Consider the following 27,846-nt stretch of genomic DNA (forward strand, 5'->3'; position numbering starts at 1 on the left):
CGAAATCATTTTACAGGTTCACAGGTTGGACTGTGGTTCTCCTTAGAACCTCTTAGATCCAATCTTCTGAACTGCTCATCTCACAGAAGAGAAAAGGGAAGAACCCCGAATCTCTTCTTCACCTCACTTTTATACCTGCTCACCCGTTCTCCCCCCTTCCCTCACTGGACGTCACATCTTCACACTTGGGCCGTCCAATCAAGTTGTTGACATTTAATCATCTGATGTCCACCCACACCTTCTCTCTCACTCTCTCTCTCTGACTTTCAAGATTTTAATACAATACTTTACTATCACTTCATTACATTTTCTTTGTTATTTTTAATCACCTAAGACTGGATGTTAAGATCTTTTGTCCTCTCTTAGCTGTGATGTAGAGGTGGCCAGGGGAAACTTCAATCTCTTTCCTGGCTGATTTCCATCCTCTACACTGACAGTGCGGTGTTTATTGGAAATCCATTTTTGGCAGAGAATCACACACGGCTCACTTTAACCCCTGACTGTTTTTTCTCTTTTATCTCTTTTTTGTGACATCTTCTTAAGAACTGTAATGAAGTACAAATACTTCCAACCAGCCTACGCTGCCAGATTTGATCTATCTAACTAATTTTTATGTGTCTCTAAATGTCTTTTACTGATATATAATTTGCTGAACTCTAATTGGTAACCATATTTTTCTAGTGTTGTGTTCCCTGTTTTGTCCTCTTTATTCAGTAAAGTGGTAAATATTAAAGTTACAGTGAGTTTTACTACTATAGTATTTTATATTCATCAATTATAAGTACAACAATGGTGTTTATATGTCTTAATATAAACACCATAATTTACCCCTGTATTTAATAAATAAATACAGGGGTAAAAATTGAGTGAATGATTAGTTTTATCTAAGGATATTTGCAAGAATTTAACTTTTACCATCCTCCCAATACTGCTAAGGACCTTCAGATTGCCTGACTTTGATGGCCATAGCATATGATGCACACCAACAGTCAGGTGACAAATTAAAGGAAAAAGCATGTTATTGTGGTGTTTATATACCACATGACTTCACCACGTCAGTGTTCACAATGTTGACTCTCTAAGTTTTTTAACATTAAAGGAGCAGTGAAAACTGTTTTTGAAAAACTTTGGGTCCATTAGTACCAACTGACCAACTTTATTTAACTGCCCCATCTGCTGACAATGAAACAGGCTTTAGTCTTTCATATTGCCATGGGTTTTAATCTGTATGTTAGTGTTTGTGGTTTAAAAAGAACATAGTAGAACTAATTTTGTTAGACAAAAGAACAACTCATGCATCTTTTTCGTGAGGCGAACTAGGGCTGGAGCCAGTGCGAGGTTGTGTGGCAGATCTGAGCGTGGAAGCTGAGGGTCCAGCCAGCCAGAGGAAAGACCGGTTGATGTCTGGACATGCATTGGAGCCACACCGCTGCCCACAGTGCAGACTTTGCTACTTGCACAGAGCATTTCTGACAGTTGCGTGTTGCTTATCCAAAATAGAATAACAACAATACCGTGTTCCTCTGCTCGAGGACACCAGCGGTCCTTTCACACTGTAAGCATGTCTGTTATAGCCTGCGCTTCATAAATGTCTATCTGCTGGTGCTGGTTATTCAAACCGTGTTTAGAACCTGACTCATCTGTTGTCCAAAAAACGTTTCCGCTAGATACACAAAGTTACCGATTTAAAAATATATTTATATTTTCAAGTTTTTAGCTGGATGTCAAACATATGATAGACTCTTGAGCATATTTATTTAGCAAAATCCACAATGGTATAACCATGCTAAATAAAAGATGCCCAAGTGTGCACCCTAATGCTTGTCTTTGAACTGTATGTTAATCAGTACATGAAGTGTACCTCTACAGCTGAAAACAGACTGTATCCATCATTTGTGAATCTACTGATTTGTTTTTAATGTGACACTTTTTTTTCATGAACTGCGGATGATGAAATCCTCTTTATTTGAGAAAATGTACTAAAACTATTCTTGTTCATACTTACTGAGTTCCCTAGCTACTTCTTTACTATGTAAATAAACTATTTGAACAATAAAAGGTATTGTAGATTTAAAGACATCTTAACTGAAGTAAAGGCAAAAATTTGGAATGAATTTTATGTGACTGTTCATATAAAATCCAACAGAGAGTGAAAATCTAAAAGGTCCAGCAATCCATTGTATTAATGAGCTTTGTTCACTCCTAGTCTGATAAAAAAAAAAAACCCACAGACATCCACTAACAACAAACACAGAACCCACTAACTAGATAACTATTAACTGCTTTTTTCCCTAAACACAGTCATTCAGTTGACTGACAGAAATGCCTGATGTCATCCACTCGGGCTCCACAGTCACACGACTGTGGAGCACATCTCCATAACTTATATTTCCATAACTTATATCCTATGTTCTATTTATACTCGGCTTCCCTTTATAAAAATAAGACCATGCAGTGTCCAGCGTGACTACACGTGCAGCCGGATATTCCATTTGGGACATCCGAAAGACTCACTCAGGGTGTAAGCAGCAAGTCTATATAGTTTTTTTGAATAGCTTTTTTAACTGAGATTCCTGGGCTCAAATCCAATCCCTTCCCTTCTGCGTGGAGTTTGAATGTGTTCCTCGTGCTTACATGGTTTTCTTTTATCCAAAAACAGGCTAGTTTAGCGATCATATAACTGTGTCCTTGACCTCTTACTGGCTTGAGGAGTTGGTTCCTAATGCTGGGTGGTGACTGGCCCAAATATTTAGGATGGGTCAAATACTGCAAAAAACAAAACAAAAACAAGAATGATAATGGCTTTAAAGAGATTATGAACAAAATGCATTACATTTTGTTTTTGTTACATTAACAGCTTCTAACTTGCATTTTTCCCACTCTGATTTCCTGCAGGATCCACATGGACATCAGTTCAGAGTGAAATCCAGTTCACACACACACACACCCACCCACACACACCATTAACTGTGTTCAACCTCACCCTTGCACTGTTGCACGGTGCTGGAGGCCTTAAAGCCTTTGAATAGATATAAGAAGATAGTTAAGGCAAGAGATTACTATTCTGTCTTTTACATTGGTACAAATGGAGGAATAAATGCCAAAAAACGAAAGAAGGTTTTTAAAAATGACCCTTTAAAACATTTCAAGTACCTCTGTGTTTACGGAGAGAAGGGGATAACTGTGGTGGATGCTCTGAAAAAAGATGGTTGCTTCACCAGTGACCTGGGCAACTTTGAGCTGGTTAAGATCAACGACAAATGTAAGACTAAGTGCACAGACATAACTGATCATCTGGACAATAAGAAATCCCAGATATGTTTTCCACGGGCAGCAAATACAGAAATAAAAGATGTAAAGCAAGTAGCCATCCCTGGGCATCAAATAATGCAGAGCGCAGGGGTGGAATGACATCAGTCACAGATGTAGCGCTGCAGAACAGAATCAGCCTGAAAACAGCAATCAAAGAAACAGGCAGCAACATTGGCCTAAGGAGGTTTATGATCTGCTTTGTCATCAGTTTCCACGTCTGAAATGATGGATGAAGAGTAGATTCCCCAAAACTTCTTTCGAGGAAGCACTGAAATGCAGGAATGAGAACTTTGGAAAGATCCGGCAGTCTTTTAGTGAAATTCAGAAAGTCATGTTGCTGCTCGAACTGAGCGAGTCGGTTTGACTCATAACTGGTTCCTTCATAAAGCAAGGCACAGGCTTTGTGCTATTTAACAACTTTGTCTTAACGAATGCCCACTTATTTAAATACTGGGTTAAATCAAAATGACCTAACTGGTGTGAATTTGTAAACGTTACTGTTGTCTTTAACTTTGAAGAACAAGAATCAGACAGGAAAAACAATATCACTGAGGTGTTTGTCGGCAACAATAAGTTAGATTACATCATACTTAAGATAGAAACAGAGAAATTACAGGTCTTCTTGAGTCATTAATCATAAATTTCTTAATTTATAGAGGCACAAAAAATATAAATTATTGCCTGCTTGAATATCAGTCTAGCTCTGCTTATCATTGGTGAGTCATTTGTTGTTATCTGTTTGTGCTACTTTTTGAAGGAACAATTGGATTGTTTATAATTTGCAAGAGTACATTTATTTGTTTGGTTGATTTAGCAGGAGCACTGTGGAAAATTTTACAAGGACCTGCACTTACATCCATGTGACAGTACAAGAGAGGCACGGCTCAGCAGGTTCTGAGGTACCTGTTTACAAAATGTTGTATCCCATCTAAAGATTCTTTACAATTTTACATTGAGAAATATTATTCTTGAAATATTTGACCTGTATAAAGTATCATGTCTTAAATGTATTTCACATCATTCATTTTTGAACCATAAGACAAACTAACCAGCTGAAATGAAACAGGAGGGAACTTAAATACTGACTTAGCTAAACCCTATGACACACGAGGGGAAAACAAAATAGCTGCCAAACACCCCCGAGGCAATGAAGCATGTTGTTCAATCCAATGAGGCTATCAGCAGTACTTCAGATCCCCCAGCCCTTTGCCACACCTTTTGCCAACCAGGAAGGAGAAGCCAAACCCGCAGGTAACTCAAACAAAGAAAGATATTAACAACTTCATCAAAACTCTAAAATATATATATATATATATATTTAATTGCTTTCATTTCTTCTTTAGATTTCAAGAGACTTGCAGAATCAATACCATGAAACACTGAAGCTGTTCTGAGGGCCATGGTACACAAAAATCTCACTAAGCTTTTTTCCTTTAATTTGTCACCTGTCTGTATCTCACTGCTCCGGTTCTGATTTCTTTCTGAATAATGGTGTCTGAGCCTGTTTGGGCAGAAAATATTATTCATGACATGATACTAAAATAATCTAATTAACTATGTGTATTTTTTTTTAAATATTACATTTACGTGCAATAAAGGCATGGGCACTATATTCTCACGAGACATGGTATATTTCTGTCAAAAGTTACCTTTTATATGAATGACACACAGGAATGGACAGAAAAAGACCAGTGATGTCTGCACTGGGATGAAGGAAAAGAAGCTTAAATTATTTTAGCAGACTTAAACAAGTTTTGAAATTTTTTTTTTTTTTTTAATGTGAAACAAGCTCTGTTATATGAAGTGTTCAACAAGCATCTCTCCTCTTCCTGAAACGAATCACAGCCTAAAGACCCTTCGTCTTCTTCCTGCTCTCTAACTCAAGACTTCCTCTCTGTCAACATGTTTCCGTGTTCCCTCCCCTTTAGATCTGCAGTTTGAAGATGAGTGTGACAAACATGTGGTGACGTGGAAGAGCTCACAGGCCCGATTCACTACAGATACATGCTGTTTACATCAGAGCTCAGACTAGTGTCAGTCATACGGAAGTGAAACTCACAAAGTCGCTGACACTGAGAGGAGAAATGGCGCAGAAAGGAGTTCAGCTGACCCAAGAAACCTTCTCTTGTTCGATCTGTTTGGATCTACTGAAGGATCCAGTGACTATTCCCTGTGGACACAGCTACTGCATGAACTGTATTAATGGCTTTTGGGATGGAGAGGAGGAGAAGAAAATCTACAGCTGCCCTCAGTGCAGACAGACTTTCACACCGAGGCCTGTCCTGGTGAAAAACACCATGTTAGCAGTTTTAGTGGAGCAGCTGAAGAAGACTGGACTCCAAGCTGCTCCTGCTGATCACTGCTATGCTGGACCTGAAGATGTGGCCTGTGATTTCTGCACTGGCATGAAGCTAAAAGCTGTGAAATCTTGTCTTGTGTGTTTGGTTTCTTACTGTGAGAAACACCTTCAGCCTCATTATGATTTGGCTCCATTAAAGAAACACAAGCTGGTGGAGCCCTCCAAGAAGCTCCAGGAGAACATCTGCTCTCGTCATGATGAGGTGATGAAGATGTTCTGTCGTACTGATCAGCAGAGTATCTGTTATCTCTGCCCTGTGGATGAACATAAAGGCCACGACACAGTCTCAGCTGCAGCAGAAAGGACTGAGAGGCAGAGAGAGCTGGAGGTGAGTCGACAAAACATCCAGCAGAGAATCCAGGACAGAGAGAAAGATGTGAAGCTGCTTCAACAGGAGGTGGAGGCCATCAATCAGTCTGCTAATAAAAAAGTGGAGCACAGTGAGAAGATCTTCACTGAGCTGATCCATCTCATCCAGAAAAGAAGCTCTGATGTGAAGCAGCAGATCAGATCCCAGCAGGAAACTGAAGTGAGTCGAGTCAAAGAGCTTGAGGAGAAGCTGGAGCAGGAGATCACTGAGCTGAAGAGGAAAGATGCTGAGCTGAAGCAGCTCTCACACACAGAGGATCACATCCAGTTTCTACACAACTACCCCTCACTGTCAGCACTCAGTGAGTCTACAGACTCATCCAGCATCAATATCCGTCCTCTGAGCTACTTTGAGGATGTGACAGCAGCTGTGTCAGAGGTCAGAGATAAACTACAGGACATTCTGAGAGAGGAACGGACAAACATCTCACTGACAGTCACTGAAGACGATGCTTCCCTGTCAGATCCACCAGAGCCAAAGACCAGAGCGGAATTCTTAAAATATTCCCGTGACATCACACTGGATCCAAACACAGCAAACACACAGCTGTTATTATCAGAGAGGAACAAAAAAGTTACATTTATGAAACATCAGCAGTCTTACCCTGATCATCCAGACAGATTCAGATATTGTTATCAAGTCCTGGGTAGAGAGCGTCTGACTGGACGTTGTTACTGGGAGGTTGTGAGGAAAGGGCGAGTTTATGTAGCAGTCGCGTACAAGAAGATCTGCAGAGCAGGGTGTGGAAAAGTGTGTGGATTTGGTCGTAATGACAAATCTTGGGCATTAGATTGTTCCAAAAACAGTTACACATTTTGGCATAACAACACGGAAACTCCAGTTTCAGGTCATGGGTCCTCCAGAGTAGGAGTGTACCTGGATCACAGAGCAGGTATTTTGTCCTTCTATAGAGTCTCTGAAACCATGACTCTCCTCCACAGAGTTCAGACCACATTTACTAAGCCACTTTTTGCTGGACTTTGGTTTTACAATAATTATGGAGATATTGCTGAGTTCATCAAACTGAAATAGACTGAACTCTTTCATGTTGTTGTGGGTTTAAATCTGTATTTTTTTCTCCTTTTTTTTTCTATTTTTTCTATAATTGTTGTGACATTTCTGATCTGCACACAGATCAGCTGTCAATCAAACATTATGGGTGGTACCTTGACATCTTTTAGATGTCGTCTCCATCTTTATGAGTTCTTATGTGGAGCGCTTTCCCGTGTCTGTTTAGCCATGGATGCTGTCACAGCTCATGAGGATTTTTATTCACAAAAATATTTCTAACCCTGTGTTGTTGTTTATCATCAGCTTCATGGGTTTTACTACAGTAATCTGCAGTACTTCCTTTGTCATACAGATTTCTTTTCTCATCAGTGTACATTTGTACAGAAATCTATAATTACATTTTTTTCTTTGGTAGACTAAATATTTCTATTTTTGCTTTTGAATACACAAACAAATAAAGCTGGGCATACACTGTGTGATTTTTGGCCCATTTTGAGACGATTTTTCACTCATGCAACCATTTTTGGGATCGCCCGAGTTTCGCCTTAATCGTGTGTCATGCATCGTGTAGTATACATGGAGTAACGAGAAGCGAGTAACACCTCACGACCAGCTCCCGATCAGCAATCATATGGTCACAAGAAAATCAAACCTTTTTGAAATCCTGATCGCCCCTCGTGAGGGTATCAACCTCTCACACTGCGCATGCGCAAACACAGAAGTGAAAAAGACGGAGCAGCATGGCAGTGCAGCGTGTGATCTGGACACAAGCTACGGACGCCCAACTTTGGCAAGTTCATCCGAGCCTTTTCGATGTGGCCTCACAAAATTATCACGACCACAACAACCGTGAAGAGTTGGATGGACATTGCTGCTCAGTTGTGTTTTTCATTAGCAATTTAGAAAAGTTGATGGTGGTGTGTGTGTGTGTTTGTGTGTGTGTGTGTGTGTGTGTGTGTGTGTGTGTGTGTGTGTGTGTGTGTGTGTGTGTGTGTGTGTGTGTGTGTGTGTGTGTGTGTGTCAGCGAAGGAGAGAGAGGGAGAGCGAGAAACATTTTGTGTCATATATTAGCTATATAATATAAGCTTTGGTAACACTTCATGTTACCAAGCTAAAATTTGGACGCACACTGTGAGCACGCAAGTTGCATCGGGATGTATAGTGTGAGAACATGCATCATGACCTACGAACTTCTAACCCCTGCGATTCAGTGGTACAGTTTGAGCAGGAGCTGAATAATGCGACTGAAAGAAACCACACAGTGTATTCCCAGCTTTAGATGTTATAAACCTATAGCTTTGATAATTGCAATCAATGATAACTTCATGCATTGTTTTTAATGTTTAGTATGTGAACAAAGTGAAGGTTTTTCCTATAAATAACTTTTTGTTCAGTTTTTCTCCCGAAACACCTGAAATACTTTCAATTCAATTTAAATTCAATTCAATTTTATTTATATAGTGCCAAATCACAACAAAGGCTGATTCAAGCCACTTAACCTCAAGGACTAACTGTAATATATAAAAATAAAAATATCGAGCACACTCTTGCGTTACAGTTGAAGTTTCTTTGAGAATTTGAGGTCCAAGGTGTTGGTTTTCTTTTTAACAACAGTTGGATGAGTAGCCCATACAAAGTCTTTGTATATTCAGAGGTATTTAAAGCTGTCCACTGTTTCCACAGTTGAGTTATTCATGAGTACTGGCAGATGAGTGCCCCTCTCCACCTTCATGTAATTCACAATAACCTCCTTTCTTTCTGAGATATTCAGACATAAATGCTTGTTTTGGCAATGATTTTCCAGGGCTGTCTCATCAGCAAGTGAACTCAATCCTGCAAACCTCTCAGTTATGTTATTAGCCCTTTTTCCCCCAAGCTGTCATGGGTGTAGAGTGAGTGTAGGAATGGGTTCAGAGCAGAGCCCTATTATTTGTACAGTACTTAGTGATTATATGTCTGTAAAAAGCATTTTATAATTAAACATACTGATGTTTAATCAGCTTTATCACCAGATGAATCAATAAAGGGTTTTTTCTTCATTTTTAAATCTACTCATTTTATTTCTATTTGTTTTAATTTTACGGATATGGGTGAAATTCTTTCTAGATAATTATTTTCTGACATTTTGAGAGTTTCTGACATAAAAACTGATGCAGAGTGTTTAGAGACAAGCAGGAAACCTCAGTGAAAGACTCCTGGTCAGGGTTTCTGACTGCAAATTAACAAATTATATGCCAGTAAAAGACAATTAATGTCAGCTTGACAGTCATACATGTTATAAGAAACAACACTCTGTCACGAACAATAGAAAATAGTTTAGAACACACAAAGCTCAGCAGCACTAAATTAAAGTTATCAGAGCATATCAGACTGTAAATTCTGCCATCAGAGTATTTAATTGTCTGCAGTAGCTGCAGAAGTGTTAAACACACATCTCTTGGCTTCCTGTAATGAATCACTGCCCCATAATCCCCCCTTCCCGCTCTCTGACTCATCACCTCCTCTCTGTCCACATGTTCACTTGTTCCCTCCCCTTCTGATCTTCACTTTGTAGATGGGTGTAAGCAACATGTGGCAATCTGTAAGAACTCACAGGCCACATTCACAGCAGAAACACATGTTGTTTAGATCAGAGCTCAGACTAGTTTCATTTATAAGGAAGTGAAACTCACACAGTCGCTGACACTGAGAGTAGAAATGGCGCAGAAAGCAGTTCAGCTGGACCAAGAAACCTTCTCTTGTTCTATCTGTTTGGATCTACTGAAGGAGCCAGTGACTATTCCCTGTGGACACAGCTACTGCATGAACTGTATTAATGGTTTTTGGGATGGAGAGGAGGAGAAGAAAATCTACAGCTGCCCTCAGTGCAGACAGACTTTCACAGCGAGGCCTGTCCTGGTGAAAAACACCATGTTAGCAGTTTTAGTGGAGGAGCTGAAGAAGACTGGACTCCAAGCTGCTCCTGCTGATCACTGCTATGCTGGACCTGAAGATGTGGCCTGTGATTTCTGCACTGGCATGAAGCTAAAAGCTGTGAAATCTTGTCTTGTGTGTTTGGTTTCTTACTGTGAGAAACACCTTCAGCCTCATTATGATTTGGCTCCATTAAAGAAACACAAGCTGGTGGAGCCCTCCAAGAAGCTCCAGGAGAACATCTGCTCTCGTCATGATGAGGTGATGAAGATGTTCTGCCGTACTGATCAGCAGATTATCTGTTATCTCTGCCCTGTGGATGAACATAAAGGCCACGACACAGTCTCAGCTGCAGCAGAAAGGACTGAGAGGCAGAGAGAGCTGGAGGTGAGTCGACAAAACATCCAGCAGAGAATCCAGGACAGAGAGAAAGATGTGAAGCTGCTTCAACAGGAGGTGGAGGCCATCAATCAGTCTGCTGATCAAACAGTGGAGCACAGTGAGAAGATCTTCACTGAGCTGATCCATCTCATCCAGAAAAGAAGCTCTGATGTGAAGCAGCAGATCAGATCCCAGCAGGAAACTGAAGTGAGTCGAGTCAAAGAGCTTGAGGAGAAGCTGGAGCAGGAGATCACTGAGCTGAAGAGGAAAGATGCTGAGCTGAAGCAGCTCTCACACACAGAGGATCACATCCAGTTTCTACACAACTACCCCTCACTGTCAGCACTCAGTGAGTCTACAGACTCATCCAGCATCAATATCCGTCCTCTGAGGTACTTTGAGGATGTGACAGCAGCTGTGTCAGAGGTCAGAGATAAACTACAGGACATTCTGAGAGAGGAATGGACAAACATCTCACTGACAGTCACTGAAGTGGATGTTTTGCTGTCACAACCAGAGCCAAAGACCAGAGATAGATTCTTAAAATATTCAAAGGAAATCACACTGGATCCAAACACAGCACACCCACAGCTGTTATTATCAGAGGAGAACAGAAAGGTAACATTATTGTTTTATCATGAGTCTTATTTTGATCATCCATACAGATTCACTTCATATAAACAGGTCATTAGTAGAGAGAGTCTAACTGAACGTTGTTACTGGGAAGTGTTGAGGAGAGGGAGAGGAGTTATTGTAGCAGTTGCATCTAAAAATATCAGGACAGCAGGGGATGAATGTTGGTTTGGGCATGATGACCAATCCTGGGCATTAGATTGCACCAAAAACAGTTATATATTTTGGCACAACAACATCCAAACTCCTGTCTCAGGTCCTCAGTCCTCCAGAGTAGGAGTGTACCTGGATCACAGAGCAGGTATTTTGTCCTTCTACAGCATCTCTGAAACCATGACTCTCCTCCACAGAGTCCAGACCGCATTCACTCAGCCGCTCTATGCTGGACTGAGTCTTTACTACAATTATGGAGATATTGCTGAGTTCATCACACTGAAATAGATTGACGTCTTTCATATTGTGGGTTTAAATCTGTATTTTAGTTTCATCATTGTTGTGACATTTTGGTTCTGCGGAGAGATCAGCTGTAAATCAATCATCATGGGTGTTACCTCAACATCTTCTAGATGTTCCAATGATGTTATTGAGTATTTTATGATGAGCTGTTCCTAAGTCTGTTTAGCCATGGAGGCTATGACTGCTCATCATAATTTTCATCTACAAAAACATTTCACCGCATAAAAAGAGCTGTGCTCTAAATAAGAATTTATCATCAATTTATACACTTGGAAAGAAATGTATAATTGCTTTTACATTTATCTAATCAGAAGACTAACTTGTCTGGGGGGGTTTAATTCATGACAAATGAGGTATTATGAAACTCTAGTTTTAAGGAGTAATCAAGATGAGATTGTTCATTATTTTTAAAATTCACCACATGAACAAATTTAATATTATTATAATTACAAATAAAATGTTGTTGAAAGAAAAATCTTATTTTCTGTCTTCATTCCAGGGTCTCAGTCAGATAGGAAAAATGCTAAAATAATCTTGAGGGAATAACTGAAGAGTTCATGTTTAGACCAGAGGAAGATTCATCAGTCAATCTTGTACTTGTTGATTTTTAAAGCAATGTTTTTCTTTCAGTCAGTATATAGAGAAGATTTTTAATTTAGGTCATCATGGACAAAGTTATTAAACATTTTAAAGCACTGAAGTGTTTTATTTCATATTTATAAACTGGAAACTTATCAGTTTTTCCCATGGTCTCTCAGGGCAGCATCAGCATTACTGTTTGTGACTCTCAGCCTCTCTGTGCTAGATTTTTTTTTCTCCTCAATCAGATATGGACTGCTCTCTTAGCCTGCTGGTGTGAGATTTGTGAATCTCTGGGAGATGAATGATTCGCCCTCTTTCATTTAACATAAACACCTTCTTTGTCTTGAAGACATTTAGGCATAGATGGTTGTTTTGGCACTACATTTCCAGGGTTGTCCCATCTCCTGTCATAGCTATTGGTGAAAATATACGGACATAGATACAAATGTGGATAAAAACAAATCAAAACAAAGAAACAAACCACAAAAAACAAACAAACAAAACTCTGATCACTGGTGTAAAACAACAGCTGCACGGAAAAAAAATGATCCAAAGGAGACACCTGGTGGACAACGACAGACATGACAACAAGAAAACATTACAATAAAAAGTGCCTTGAAGCAACTGTTGTTGTGATTTGGTGCCAAATCAATAAAACTGAAATCAGTTATATAAAATAATCAAGTTCTTGTAGAGAACTGGTTTCAAGTGGGTAAATTTGTGGAATTAATGTCATTTTGTGTGCTGCAGGAGGAAAATAGTGGCACAGTCTACAGCTTGGATATGGACATTACTTTTATTTTTATTAAACAAAAGGATAAGAGTGAGATGGTAAAGTGTAAACTGTGTCCAGGACAGAAACAGCTGCATGATCCTGCTAACACAGCTTCGCACAGACAACCTGCACAGACGGCATTTTAACACTAAGCTAGCCAAGAACCCAGAGTGATGTTAAAGCTGAGCGAATGCCGACCCCAGCACAGCAGCCAGACTCTGAACTTCAGCAGGTAACAAACGTATAACCAGTCAGGCTGCAGCCTTCGTGTCTGTTCTTGTTTCTAAAGTAGAATTCAGTGGTTTTATTGCTTAAAAGAATTCTTGTGGTGGTTTTCATCTTTGCATTTTGTTGTTGGCTTTGTGTTTGTGATGGTAAGCCACACATGGTTAGCTCCACACTTCACCGCTAGTTTGCTTCACTTTAGTTTACTTTGCAGTCCCTACTTTAAGTATATTTTACTTATTGTCTATTATACTGTTTCTTTATAAAATTAGTTTACTTTTTCCCATCACACCTTACAATGTTTATATGGAGTGCACACATATTAAAACTGCAAGGTCAAATTTGTGTTTTATGTTCTATTAAAATCACTTTATTTTACATCATTTGAAAGATAATGATGAACTAATGAATCGTGAAAGATTTTCAGGTTGGTTGAGACTGCCTGGCTTTGGTGGCCAAAGCGCATGATTCACACCATTTTCATACTCCTGAAATATTCTATGATCCTGCTTCAGTCCAGTCCCATCAATATAGAAATGTTTCACCCTACAAAGTGACTGTGAAAGTGCTGTGGTTCTTGATGTCAGATGGTCCAGTCTGAGTATTTCAGAAACTTGCTGATCTATTGGATTTTCTAGCACAACCATCTCTAAGGTCTACAGAGAATGGTCTTTAAAAAAAGTCTAGTAAGCTGATGTTTTCTGGGTGAAAATTTGTTGATGTCAGAGGTGAATGGCCAGAGTACTTTGAGCAGTTTTAAAAGGCAACAACAACTCAAATAACCACTTGTTACAAACCAAGGTGTGCAGAAGAGCATCTCTGAATACACAATATGTTCCTCTGTGAAGGCAATGGCCTGCAGCAGCAGAAGACCAGGCTGGGTGCCATTCCCATCAGGTAAGAATGAGTTTTGTGCTGCAGTATTTGAATGATATCTGTGGTATCATCTCACTCTCATCCTTTTGTGCAATAAAAATAAAGGTTATGTCCATATCCACTCTGTAGTGGAACTGATAAGCAGAATCAACAGGCAAGGAGATTAACAAATCCAAGGAACTTAACTATTGAAAACCGGTTATTGACTCCCATCCCCAATGATGACAGATTTAATTTACAGAAAGTAAAACGCAAGCGAAGTGAAATCAATCAAATAGGTTTGTAAGGAAGAGGACTCCCTTACTACATTTATTTATATCATTATCTGTATAGCACTTTAGAGCACACCTTTCACTTTATTAAAAGCACCTTATCAAGCACTTTATTTAGCATTGCACTTTAAGCATGGACTTGCAGAGTAAAACATTTGCACACAAGAAGTTTAATTATTTATTGAATATTTATTGGGAATTTTAAAATCAGTTGGTAGCCTTGTTTCAGATCCTGCATAGCTGCTCATCATCAAGGAATGTGGTGGTTGTCTGTGAGGAGAAAGGAATGGTGATTGTGATTAAGGTTTACCAGTAAGGAAAACTAACGCGTGTGTGTGGGAATTCTAGGAATAAAAGTGGTGCAAATAAGTGTTTGTAAGATATGATTACTCACCTTTCTTGCCTGTATCTTCTTCAAGGTGTTTGGGCAAATGTTTCCCTGGGGATCCAGACACCAGTTAAAGTTTCCGGGAGAGACCATGGGTTAAGGGAGTGTGGGGAATCTTTTTGTGCTTGCGTTTTTGGGTTATTATAATATTGGGTTTGGTGTGAAATTAAAGTGTGACATATTTATTACTATAAAAATGTGAAATGTATTTATGTATTTATTTATTCAAATTGATATATTGTATACTGCGGTGGAAGGTTGGGATTTAAGAATTTACCTGAGTGGAATAATGGTTTAGTCTGTGACAGCTGAACATATTTAAGGCTGCCGGTTGTCATTAGAGGGTTGATTGTGCTGTGAAGAAGCTCGACGAGTGAATTATTTGTAAGGAGAGCTGTATGGCAAGTAAATACTTTTTGGTCCACTACACTTGCCTTGGTTCATCTCACTGTGATTCCAGCTGCTAAGGGCCGCCCTGCTACAAGGTTGAAAAGTATTTAAGAAAAAAAACAAAAAAACAAAAAAACAAAAAAAAAACAAAACAAAACAGAATTTTTTGTTCAAAGGCTAAACTGTTTAGTGAGTCTGGATGTGTGGGAGCAGTTTTACACAACTCAGTAGCTAACTTATATTTAGCATAGAAAACCAACATCTCATGTCTGTGTTGTTTGAAAACTAAAGGGAACTCAATACAAATTTTTGTGGGAAGATGATAAAGTGTTCTAATGATTACCACAAACACTACTGATGTTATTCATTGTGTATGTAGTGAAGAAAAAGACAAAGAGGGTTGGCATAACTGAAGAGGATGCTAGAAACTGTGAGATATTGGAAGACGAGTCACTCTGGTGACCCCTAAAGGGAGTAGTTGAAAGAAAAAGATTTAAATCATTCATTTTTCTTTTTATGTTTTCCTCCCAAAAGCTGACATACTGGTTTAATGATGCTAAGGTGTCTCCTATAGTGTCCATCATTATTTCTGTCAGAAACTGACAGATTTTAATAATACAATGTCAAAACTCTAAAACATATTTCACCCAAATCTGTAAAACTAAAACAAATAAAAAGAAATTGAGCAGATTAAAAAATTAAGCAAAGGAAGAAAAATCCCTTCATTAACTTGGCTGATTAACTACAGTCAGTAAATTTATTTACATAGCACTTTTCACAGACATGTAATCACAAAGTACTGTACAACAAAATTTATAAACTATTCAAAAAATCACAATTAAAAATACAGTAGAAAATTAAAATGGAGGTAAAACAAAACCAGTTACCAGTACTGTGCAAATGTATTGAGCACCTCTGATTTCTTTACATTTTACTTTAAGGAGCCAGAGTTGTAATTTTTGACAGTTGCACAGGTAATCCATTTCTTCCACTTTTCTGGGTATTGGTCACAGCAGCAAGTATAGCGGCAGGTGTAAGCAGAGATACCCAGAGTTGAATTTTTCCAGCCATCTCCTCCCAGCTTTTCCTAAGGGACACCAATGAGTTCCCAAACCAGCTGAGAGATATCTCTCCATTGTTTCTCCTGGGGCCACATCCTGCAGTGCCCAGAACACTTCACACTGAATGCTTTCTGGTTATATGCCCAAAATCACCTTAAATGTCTTCTTTTGATATTTGGGGAGTAGGAGCTCTACTCTGAGACTGAAAAACATGTGAAACAGTCCATTCGGAGTCAATGTCCCTAGCTTTCATCAGAATGCCGTTAAAGCTCTCAGAGTTGAAGATCTTGTGAACTGGAACCTCTACCAGATGCTTTCAGCACATCTACAGTATGATATACTAGGTCTGTCTGGCATCCTTCCCCACCACGTCCTCCAACTCACCACTAGCTAATGATCAACTGACAACTGCACTCCTCTCATAACCTGACAGTTCAGAACATACAGCTGCAGACCTCACTATATATTACAAAATTGATCAGCAATGAATGCCTCAGGTGCGATGTGCACTCATAGACACACTTGTTTGAACATGGTGTTGATTATGAATAAAATATGATTATCACAGAAGTCTGACAAAGCACTGCTTGGATTTAGACTGGACAGGCCATTCCCTTCAATCACACCCCTGCAGGTTTTGCTTCACTTCTTATGTTGAGTGTTGGGGACCCTAAGTAGCCCAGGTACATGCTGAATAGTTCTCGGATAGTATTCGGCATGTAAGCACAGACATCAGCCAGGAAATGTTTGCCAACCCAAAGGTGCAGGGAACCAACTGTTTTGTTCACTGGAAAAAAACGCCCAAAACAACTGTTGAACCAGAAGGAGACAAGTATACCTGGAAAACTCCAGAGTAGAGTAGTAGAGTAGTACTTTCCCGGAGACTGGTTGTACAACCCAAGCTGTGCATTGAGGGGAGCCCAACTATATCTAGAGGTATATCTTGACCTCAACCACCAGCTCAGGATTCTTCCCCACCACATGTACCCAAAACCAGTTTCATTAAGCCGAGGGTTGCCAGTTAGTTGCTTGCACACATTCCAGGCTCTGGTTGTCAATTGTAAATCCAGTACTGTCTTCAGTCAATTACTCATCTTAAACTTGGAAAAAGTTTGTTGCATCCTGCCTACTTCACATTAACAGCAGTTATGTCACTTTCTATGTTCTCTCGTCACCACGTCACAATTTTTTTTTTTTTTTTTAAAGTACAATAAAAAAAAGGTTCCCATGCATCATAACAATAAGCCAAATAAACAATTCTGAGAGTTCTGCACATGACAACCTGAATATGAGGTCACATTTCACCAGCGTGGGCTCTATCATCAGCACACTGCCATGTCTGACAGCTCTCACTCATTTGTAACCTTTAACCAGTATGAATTCCCATGTGTCGTTTCAGGTTTGCCATCTGACTAAATCTTTTCCCACAGATCGCACAAGAATGTGGCTTCTCACCTGTGTGGATTCTTACATGAGTTTCCAGTGTTGATTTCTGACTGAATCTTTTACCACAGGTGCTACACGAATGCGGCCTCTCACCTGTATGAATTCTGATGTGAGTTTTCAAGTGTATCATACGACTGAATCTTTTCCCGCAGGTGTTACAAGAATGCGGCTTGTCACCTGTGTGATTTTGCACGTGAGTTTTCAAAGTTATCATATGACTGAATCTCTTCCCACAGGTGTTACAAGAATGTGGCTTCTCGCCCGTGTGAATTCTCATGTGTGTTTTCAAGTTTGCCATCTGACTAAATCCTTTTCCACAGATGCTACACGAATGTGGCTTTTCACCTGTGTGTGTTCTCAGATGTTTAGTCAGGTTGGATTTACACTGAAAGGTTTTTCCACAAGTGTCACATTTTACAGATTTTTTACTTGTATCAGTTTTACGCTGGCTGTCTAAAGCCTGAGAGTCATTTACTCTGCTAATATGACTTCTGTCTATTTGATGTTTCAACAGATCTGCACATCTAGTCGATCCTGAGCCCACATACTTGCTTTCTTCCTCGCCTCGGCTCTCTGGTTCAGGACAGTTGTGAGAAAGGAGCTGGTCACTGTTTGGTTCACTTTCCTCATAAGACGAAGTCACCATAAAGGTATCCGTCTCCTCTTTCAGTATAAGGTGCTCTCCCTCTTGACTGGTGTACAGTTCCTCTGGTTCCTCTTTAATCTCTGGATGCCCTGGGTCCTCCTGATCAAGACTGGAGTTCCCCCCCGGGATGCAGACCTGCTGGAGGAGACCCTCCTCTTCCTTCCACTCATGTTGTTTTGGGATTGCTGAAGGAACAAAAGGACACAAGAAAAAAGCTTCCTAATGTTATGACAGGAAAACACTAAAAATAGTATGGTATGTCGTTCAAAATATTAAACCTGACCTGTTTGCTTCAAAGGTCAATCCTATTAATTCCAGTTTGCATAATTCAGTTTTTGTTTCCAGTTTAGCAGTCAACTGCATGTGATCTTAATGTTCTGGATCTTCAGACCTGGCTTCAACAACTTGAAAAAAAAGAAAATGCTCAGCAAGTCAATAAAGTAGAATACTTGGAAAATACTTGGAAAACCAAAGCTGACTGAGTTCTCCCTTTGTTATCTTCTTCTTCGTTCGCTGCCATAAAGAAGCTGCCTTCATGTCATCCGTGAACTCACCATCATAACATTGACCTACTGAGGTGTATTTTGTTGTCTTTAGTCAGTTATTACTTTTTAGTGGATCGTTCAATGTGATTTCTAAAATTAGGAGCGAGTTCAGATGGTTCGAGGATGCTTTGATTGTTACCAAACATTTGAATAACACAAAGTCAGCGTTCATTTCACAAAAACAGGATTCAACCTGTCTTGTTCTTACATCTTTCTCTGTCTCTCAGTAAACATTCAGATATAGTGCCAGCCCTAAAAAGCAAATATGGTTAGTTTGCAAAATTAACAGTCTGCATGAAAGGAGCAGGGTGGGGTTATTTCAGACTCATAGCCTGAATTTATGCCCCAGTACAGTCCTGCATATAACTAAACAGGAGTAATGTTTAACCACGTTAAGATGTGTGGACCTACTGTGAAAAAAGTAGGCTTGCTTGTTAGCACTTATAACATTAGCCACACTTGACTAACTAGTCTGACATTTGGGCATAAAGTATTTTATAGTATATTATAATGATCTCTACAAAGCTGATCTGTGTGCTGTCTAAAAACCTGCAGGTCCCGTGTTGGGAAATGAGCTACATTTGTTGTAGTTTTAGTTGTAATGAATGTTTTTTGTTTGCAAGCCCTTTTTGTGTATGTTTGGACAAACTGTGTAATTTCTCTCTATAGTTTTATCATTAATGTCCATTTTATATCTGAGGAAGTTGGTGTTTGGATCAAAGATTTTATATTTTTGGCTCTTTCTGTGTGAAATACTACCTTTAAATATTTCAGATATCTGCTCCATGTTAGCTTTTTACTTATTCAAACATGTTTTGTTACTCAAACCAGACTACTTATATTTTCATTAAGTTAATCAGTGTTAATTTATTTTATCTTTGCTTTGTAAAATGCTATCATTTTATTTATTTGTCTTGTGACCTTTTGTTTTCTGTTTGCTTGTCTTATTTGTTCTGTGTTAGTTGTGTATAATATGTATTGTTCTCTTATCATTTGTTGCATGAATTTTTGTTTGGCCCCCTTCAACAAAGAGATGCTACAGCTCAAGAGGTTTATCAACATATAATGAATCTGATTCAGGTGTAGAGCTGTGTGATGTCATGTCGTGTAATGAGACTTATGACTATGACTCAAACTAAATAACTAATATTAAGGAAAACGATGCGATATATGGTCATTTCCATGGAAGCTTCCAAAATATTATTTATTATTTTGTGATTTGTAATTTTCCACAGTTTATGTGTACAGGAAGTAAGTATGCAGCCAGTCTGAACCAGTTTGCTCATTGTAGCTCTTTTCATTCAGTCTCAAGGTCAGTCTTTCTTTATCAGGCAGGCTCACTCAATAAATGTCTCTCAGAGGGCAGTTCTTCTTTATCCAGCCTGCACAAAATGCTTTGTGTGTCTGTTCATGCTGGTCCTTCTGCAGCTTTAATGAAAGACTCAAAGACATTGGAAGTGGGCTTTTTCCAGATTTCCACCACACAGCTGAATCATTTTAGTCTGAGTTAAAGCTGCTGCAAAAGCTTACAGCAAAAATCATAATCATGATTATTTTTGGTCACATAAACCTATTGCAGTTTCACTTATTTAACAGGGTAATTTTTGAAAATAAAACTTACATTTAAATTGAATCAATTTGTTTGTTTAAAAGAAACGAGAGTGATGGGAGACACAGTGTCGTCTTGCAGGGAGTTAGGCCCTGATTAGGTGGTAATTTTGATCATTAAACCCGTCTCAAAGGATGAATATGGGGGGTGAGGAGCAGAGGACTCTCCTGCCTCAGGACCCACAGGGTGAGGGACAGAGAGGTGAAGCTGTCAGCCAGCTGTGGCACTAGTTTTGTCTCACATTTTAACCTCAAAAGTGACATTCTCTGCGCCTTACTCAGTTTAATGCTAAAAGTTTACATTTGTGTCATTTGTATATATATATATATATATATATATATGTAGCTGTAGCTGCACCTTGATTTTACTCTATTAGCCTAAAACTGAGCTCTGATCAGGGTCCTACATGATCATCGCAGTTATACATACCTGTTATGTGTAACTTTGTCTCGGGTTTCCGGCTGATATCCAGCAGTCTGCGCTGACAGCTGATCTCCTCCTCATACTGGACCATCGTTTTTTCAGCCTCAGAGGAGATGTCTTCAGCTGTAGCAGTTAGTCTCTCCCTGATAAAGTCTCTCAAATGCTGAACTGAAGACATTGTTGCTTCAGTAACTGAAATATTTGTCAAACCATAATCTTCCAGCTAACTGCAGACATATATGTATCACACCTGAAGATAACATCCATCAGAGCCCTTGAGTACTAAAGCTGTGTCCCAATTCAGGGGCTGCATCCTTCCCTGAGGCTGCTTTAATTGAGATCGTCTAGCCTACGACGCGCTGCTCCTGTTGCCTAGCAACCCTGACAGAAGCAGCTGAGAGCCTTTTTTACAGCATTGCTTGACGGATGTGCAAATGTCAATTGTATCTCATTTATTTAATTTTTACGGGAGATGTGATGTGCCTTACATTGAGAGAGGACCACACCCAGGTGCAGTAATGTTAACATTAGGAAACAACAGTTAGGTATGTAGATAAAAGCAGAGTCATTTAATTTGACAATATTTAGTTAATAAAGGGATTCTCCTTTCTTTGCTTTATTTTAAACCTGCTCAGGTTAATTTTATTTGTTTTATTTTTAACAGATTTGGGTGAAATTATTTTTGTCCAGAAGCTCTGACTGTTATGTGTTTGCAGGAGCCAAATGCAGATTCTCAGACAAAGTGAGTCAAAAGAAAATACTTTTAATTTTATAGGTGGAAGTTCAACCTCTCTGGGTACTCCGGCATTCCTCCCACAGTCAAAACATGCAATTAGTGGGGTTAGGTTAATTGGTGATTCCAAAACACCCATAAGTGTGAATGTGAGTGTGAATGGTTATCTGTCTCTCTGTGTTAGCCCTGCAACAGACTGGTGACCTGTCCAGCGTGTACCCCATGTCGTGCCTTGTGGTAGCTGGAATAAACTTCAGCACTCCTGGGAAGTGGCAGAGAATAAATGAATGAACAAACGAATGTCCAGCAAGAACACCACAAAAATTCAGAAGAAAAGCAACAAACAAAATCCAGACTGAAAAACAGACAAGGTCACAAAGAACAAAGGAGAACTGAAATTATTTATACTAATACATGTTGTGCTTTTCATACTAATTTATACACATTAGAGCTAATCAGGGGAATAGGGAACGACTGGGCACACAGGTGAGACTCATCAGAATTAATGAAACAGGAAGTAAAACTAAATACAAAGCATAAGAGACAAATGACCATCAAATAAAATGGGAAGTCAATGACTAACACTTAGACAAGACCCTGACACACTGAAACGTCATATAAAAGAACATGGGGGAAAAGTTAGGAAAAATAACATAAGCAACTTTTTGCAAACTGCTTCTGAGCAACACAAACTGACCTACAGAACTTACTTTTCTTCACTTGGGCACACTGGATGCTGGTTGTTATTCCACTTCCCTTGATAGTTAAATCTTACTATAATAAACTTTTACTCGTCTATGAAAGGGCCCTAAACTATGTTAAAGGATCCACCTTTAGAATCAGAAACCTCTAACTGCAAGGCAAAAACTGTAGCAGCTGAACATCCCTATGCTATCACACCTCCCTACAATCAGGCACTTGACCTGACACAAGGACAGAAAGCAAAACAAACAGAGACAGGACTTACTTCATACAGGAGACTTCAAACACAGAGATGGGATAGGACAGACAGGACATGAAAGGAAACTAAGATCATCTGATGATCATAGAAAAGAAAACTCAAAATCACTATGAAAAAATATAATACTCAAAGGACTTAAGAGAACTCTTAAATCCAAAAGAATAAATCACGAGCCACCAAAAATCTTAAGAATCTGGGCCAAACACACTGAACTATGACAGTGAGATGAGCAGTCAGAGACTAATTATTCTTAATCTTTATCCTTTGTCTTCCCACATTCTCCTCCTCTACCTCCGCTTCTTCATCTTCTTTGTTCTTCTTTGTAAAAGAGGAAGACAGGGAGAAGCCGCTCTCTTTCCCCCACACACACTCTCCCACCTCTGACTCTCCATCATTAGTTACGACCACAGGCCGACCTCTGCAAGCACGTGAAAATGAAAGGTTTTGTTTTGTACTGCATACATTAACATTAAATTCAAAGCTGATTTCAGAAAATGAATCTTTATTCAGGCTTAGCTGTATTTAGGTGGTCACTCTGCAGTGACTTAAAAATATACCCAAGGAAAAGTACAAATGGTTAGTAGCAAGTATCATCCATGAAAAAGAGAGGAGCAGAGAAAGGCATGTGAAAAGACCTGAAAGGGTTTCTTTATAGTGCACCTGAGTCTGACCTGCTCACGTATGTTCATCCAAATTCGGGTCAGCTCCACCTAGCAGGTACCTGAATGAGACAGAGACAGAGAACAAGAAAATAGGGCTTGGCCTGTGGCTATCACACAGTGCATACTGTAATCATTATGTCAACATTATGTGCAAACAAAAATTTGCTTTTACTTTACTGCTTAGCCTTGTAAAAGGTGTAACTGTCACGAACATTTAGAAAGCTTCATATGTTTATGAGTTATTATGTAATATTTACAGAATCAGTTTTACTTTGTGATGCAGTATTTGAAAAGAATTCCTGGAATCAGAAGCTTTTTCTTACATGTCTGTGTGTGCATTAATTTCTCATTTCATTTATGCGATGATGTGTTCAGGTTTGAGGACCTCCTGCGGCTTTTTGGAGACTTTCATTGATTCTAATACACCACTGGGTATGGACCTAATAACAGAATTAAATTCTGTAAAATGTAAAAACCAAAATATAAACCCCATCTTCCAAAGGAAAACACACCCAAACTAACACCAGTCTGACGTCAAGATCCTGGAATGAAGACTGAAGAAAAGACTTTGTTCAAAAATTTATTTATTAGAAAACCCTTCAGCTGGTTCCCACATTAAACAATGAACATAATGAATAATCTCCTCGTCAAGTGTGATCACAGAAACCACATTCTGATAAACCCATTTGTTTTTTGATTTGGAAAATAAAAACTGTGATAATGGAAGGCCCATGAAGTGAAGGAGAAACAACAACATACAAAAGCATTAATATACATGTTAAAAAACATTTAGATTTACATTTAGATTTAAGATTTACATTTGGAAAAATATATATGTTTAAAATGAAAATCATAAAATTATTATGAGCAGTGATAGCCTCCACGACTAAAGAGACATGGGAAGTTTCTAGCAAAAAAACTAGCAAAATTAACCAAAATTAACTAACAAAATAATCAAGGAAATAAAATATGAAATACCTACAGCAAAAATAGTACCAACCCATGAACAGAGAAATCTAAAGTGTACTAGAAGCAACACTAACAGCACTCAACGGGCAGGGCTCCACATGGGAGGCGTCTCTCCTTACTCCTCTTTAGCTCTGATGGTGAAAGTAAAACATCCACTTCATTGAATGTCATTAGAATTTTTTTCTATTATTTTTTAACATTTTCACTTGGTTCAGGTATGCCCTTCTTCTGAGATCGAAGATACCTGATTGATGCTGTACACGGGAAAACAATACACGGGGAACCACTAATGGGGTGCGGGGAGGCACTATGCGAGGGGGGTGAAATGCACCCACAGGGCGTCTCTCCTGACTAGGTAATAAAACATTGTCTTCAATGACTGTCAGTGAGATGTTTGTCCATTCCTCTCTCAGAATGTCCTGTAGTTTATCTCTGACCTCTGACACAGCTGCTGTCACATCCTCAAAGTAGCTCAGAGGACGGATATTGATGCTGGATGAGTCTGTAGACTCACTGAGTGCTGACAGTGAGGGGTAGTTGTGTAGAAACTGGATGTGATCCTCTGTGTGTGAGAGCTGCTTCAGCTCAGCATCTTTCCTCTTCAGCTCAGTGATCTCCTGCTCCAGCTTCTCCTCAAGCTCTTTGACTCGACTCACTTCAGTTTCCTGCTGGGATCTGATCTGCTGCTTCACATCAGAGCTTCTTTTCTGGATGAGATGGATCAGCTCAGTGAAGATCTTCTCACTGTGCTCCACTGTTTGATCAGCAGACTGATTGATGGCCTCCACCTCCTGTTGAAGCAGCTTCACATCTTTCTCTCTGTCCTGGATTCTCTGCTGGATGTTTTGTCGACTCACCTCCAGCTCTCTCTGCCTCTCAGTCCTTTCTGCTGCAGCTGAGACTGTGTCGTGGCCTTTATGTTCATCCACAGAGCAGAGATAACAGATACTCTGCTGATCAGTACGGCAGAACATCTTCATCACCTCATCATGACGAGAGCAGATGTTCTCCTGGAGCTTCTTGGAGGGCTCCACCAGCTTGTGTTTCTTTAATGGAGCCACATCATAATGAGGCTGAAGGTGTTTCTCACAGTAAGATGCCAGACAGAATAAACAGGACTTGAAGGCTTTCATTTTTCTTCCAGTGCAGACATCACAGGCCACATCTTCAGGTCCAGCATAGCAGTGATCAGCAGGAGCAGCTTGGAGTCCAGTCTTCCTCAGCTGCTCCACTAAATTTGCTAACATGGTGTTTTTCACCAGGACAGGCCTCGCTGTGAAAGTCTGTCTGCACTGAGGGCAGCTGTAGATTTTCTTCTCCTCCTCTCCATCCCAGAAGCTTTTAATACAGTTCATGCAGTAGCTGTGTCCACAGGGAATAGCCACCGGATCCTTCAGTAGATCGAAACAGATCGAACAAGAGAAGGTTTCTTGGTCCAGCTGAACTCCTTCCTGCGCCATTTCTCCTCTCAGTGTCAGTGACTGTATGAGTTTCACTTCCTTATTACTCAAACTTGGTTACACCTATCCACAACCTGTAGAACTGGAAACAGGTGGAAAGAGAGGAGGTGCTAAGTTAGATAGGAGGACAAAGAGGAAGGGTTATCAGGCTGTACTTAATACTAGAAAGAGCATGTGTTTAACCCTTTTTACACACTTTTTAAGAGTTCTTTTTAATATATTATTGAGTCTGACCTCGTGATGTTTCTTTTCTTTCTCATTCAAATTGTCCAGATGAACAGAAATGGCAGACAGCTTGTCAGAGATAAACAGATCAAATAGCTGGAAATATTTTTCTTTACATTTTAAACTTTTGGTCCAGAAAAGTAAAAGACAGAACAAGGAATGGAAGAAATTTCCAAATTTATTTTGGGTATACTAGATAATTAACCAACACTTACTGACATTTATAAACTTTTCCTTTTATGTTAGGCAGACTGGATGCTACCCTGGTCCTTTTTTACCCTCTGCTGTTTTGCTGTCCAATTTGCTTTTGACATTTAAACCTTACTGAAGTAAAACTTGTCTCAGCTCAACTGTATTCATTTTAGAGTGAGGATGCACATTGAGATTTATATACAAAAAACTTTATTGTCACAGTTAAATTCATGCAGCACTCTGCCTTGTTTAGAAAGTATAGAGGACACAATATAAAACCAATATCATTCCCAGTATAAACACTCTGGCTAGACCAAAGTTTATGGGCATTAGGGGAACATAAACAGAACTCCACATACCTAAACTGTGTCATCAGGGCTCATGGATGGAGTCACGTGAGAGGCTCTAGCGCACCCTGCTGTACTCCTAACATCTGTGCTCGGACTGCAGCAGTTCTGCAGCACTAAACCTGATCTTTTCCTGCTTTCTACAGTAACTTAAGCTTTCAGCCTGCTGTCTGTCTTCATAGATGGCAGCTTTAAACATCATGAGAACTGGTCCCATCCATCGATAATGAGTGCAGCAATGTTTTGTTCTGTCGGGCTGTGACCAAGTAGCACTCACAAAGCTCCTCTCTCCAGACTCCCACAACTGCTCGCTCACCTCTTTTGAAATTCCCCTCACTCTTGTCATTCATTCCTACAGGTGCTGCTCCCAGCTTCCTCTAATTATTCCCTAATTATTGCACCCAGTAGGAGGTTGTGTCTCTTAGCCTGTAGTCTGACAGTCTAGGGATTGTCCATCCTTACTTCATGAGCAGCCTAATTTAATAAGTTATCTAAATCTTTGTTTAGCCTTTTTGATTACTGAAGAAAGAAGGGAAAGGATGGCCCGTTTGAAGCTTAAGCTCCAACACACGTGTCAAAAAAAAAAAAAATCAACACACTGCTTCAGAAACACTATGCCGAGGCTTGGTTCACCTGAACATAGTCACAAAGGGCTGGTCTTGACTGGCCTCAACCGGGGATACATGAATAACATTGTAAACTCTCATGGAACGGGGAAGAGCTAGTTGTACAGTTACAGGGTTCAATACTGCTTGGATGGAAAAGGGACTGAAAAAATGTGGGGCTAACTTCTTGGACTCAGTCTTTAGTGGAATGTGTTTTGCATAGAGCCATACCTGTTGACCGACCCGGTATGTGGGGGTCGGGATGCGGCGGTGATTTGACAATCTCTTGTTTTGCTCAGAAGTCCTCAATAGGGCTGCTCGGGTGTCTTGCCATGCCCGTTGACAGCGGCGCATGTGGTGCCGGACGGAAGGAATTGCCAATTCCCCTTCTGACACAGAGAGAAGTGGGGGCTGGTACCCCAGTGAGGCCTGAAACGGGGAAACTCCGGTGGTAGCTGACGTGCTAGCGTTGTATTCAATCCAAGCCAGCTGATCACTCAGGAAGACTGGTTGGATTAAACCACACATCGTAGCATTGCCCATTAGTTTGAGGATGGAAACCGGATGATAAGCTGACTTGGGCCCCTAGTTCCTTGCAAAACTCTCTCCAAACTGGGGACCTCGATTGGAAACTATGTCTTGGGGAATACCGTGGAGACAGAACACATGCTGTGTAATAGTCTGGACAGTGTTTAGAGCTGATGGGAGGCAGAGCAATGAAATGCAGAGCTTTGAAGAACCGCTCGATGATGGTGAGAATAACTGTGTTATCTGAGGATGGTGGGAGACCAGTGATGAAGTCCAGTGCGATATGAGACCAGTGGAGAATTAGGACCCAAGATGCAAGCAGCTGAGATGCTAGTGAGTTTATTCATAGGGTGTTTTGATCGGAACTCAGAAATCCTCTCGGCTGAGAATGAAAGTGATGGTCAGCTGTCTCTTCCCCCGCACCGCCAGCAGTTTACTTGCATTTAGGCAAAATGACGAACACTTATCATGAGCCAATATAGCACATTTGA

General features: G+C 39.8%; 4 protein-coding genes across 4 annotated transcripts; 2 read left to right on the plus strand and 2 right to left on the minus strand.

Annotated features, from left to right (window-relative positions):
• The first annotated feature begins 5,396 nt into the window (after positions 1-5,396).
• On the plus strand, positions 5,397-7,964 carry LOC120434263 (tripartite motif-containing protein 16-like). Its single transcript, XM_039602044.1, has one exon. The coding sequence runs from the start codon at positions 5,397-5,399 to the stop codon at positions 7,071-7,073; it is 1,677 nt and encodes a 558-aa protein (XP_039457978.1). The 3' UTR covers positions 7,074-7,964.
• A 1,721-nt stretch (positions 7,965-9,685) lies between these two features.
• Positions 9,686-20,230, plus strand: LOC120434268 (tripartite motif-containing protein 16-like). Its single transcript, XM_039602050.1, has 2 exons — positions 9,686-10,964; positions 17,965-20,230. The coding sequence occupies exons 1-2, from the start codon at positions 9,750-9,752 to the stop codon at positions 17,986-17,988; spliced, it is 1,239 nt and encodes a 412-aa protein (XP_039457984.1). The 5' UTR covers positions 9,686-9,749; the 3' UTR covers positions 17,989-20,230.
• On the minus strand, positions 14,003-17,958 carry LOC120434371 (gastrula zinc finger protein XlCGF49.1-like; the record flags this gene model as incomplete). The annotated part of the gene is made up of 1 exon (XM_039602365.1): positions 14,003-17,958. A coding segment is annotated over one exon (588 nt), but the record flags the coding sequence as incomplete, so codon positions are not given.
• A 3,367-nt stretch (positions 20,231-23,597) lies between the features above and the next one.
• LOC116311759 (E3 ubiquitin/ISG15 ligase TRIM25-like) lies at positions 23,598-27,833 on the minus strand. Its single transcript, XM_039602066.1, has 2 exons — positions 27,059-27,833; positions 23,598-25,540 (listed from the first exon to the last, which is right to left on the minus strand). Exon 2 carries the CDS (start codon positions 25,456-25,458, stop codon positions 24,169-24,171), a length of 1,290 nt encoding a protein of 429 aa, XP_039458000.1. The 5' UTR covers positions 25,459-25,540; positions 27,059-27,833; the 3' UTR covers positions 23,598-24,168.
• Between the last annotated feature and the right edge of the window lie 13 nt (positions 27,834-27,846).

Source organism: Oreochromis aureus, linkage group 18, assembly GCF_013358895.1.
Source record: "Oreochromis aureus strain Israel breed Guangdong linkage group 18, ZZ_aureus, whole genome shotgun sequence".
Classification (NCBI taxonomy): domain Eukaryota; kingdom Metazoa; phylum Chordata; class Actinopteri; order Cichliformes; family Cichlidae; genus Oreochromis; species Oreochromis aureus.

Excerpts from the sequence above, each read along its gene's own strand:
- LOC120434263 (XM_039602044.1), top strand. The coding sequence starts at position 5,397 with ATGGCGCAGAAAGGAGTTCAGCTGACCCAAGAAACCTTCTCTTGTTCG.
- LOC120434268 (XM_039602050.1), top strand. The coding sequence starts at position 9,750 with ATGGCGCAGAAAGCAGTTCAGCTGGACCAAGAAACCTTCTCTTGTTCT. Across the intron at positions 10,965-17,964 it reads TATCAGAGGAGAACAGAAAG|ATCTGCACATCTAGTCGATC; the intron begins GTAACATTATTG and ends ATGTTTCAACAG.
- LOC116311759 (XM_039602066.1), bottom strand. The coding sequence starts at position 25,458 with ATGGCGCAGGAAGGAGTTCAGCTGGACCAAGAAACCTTCTCTTGTTCG.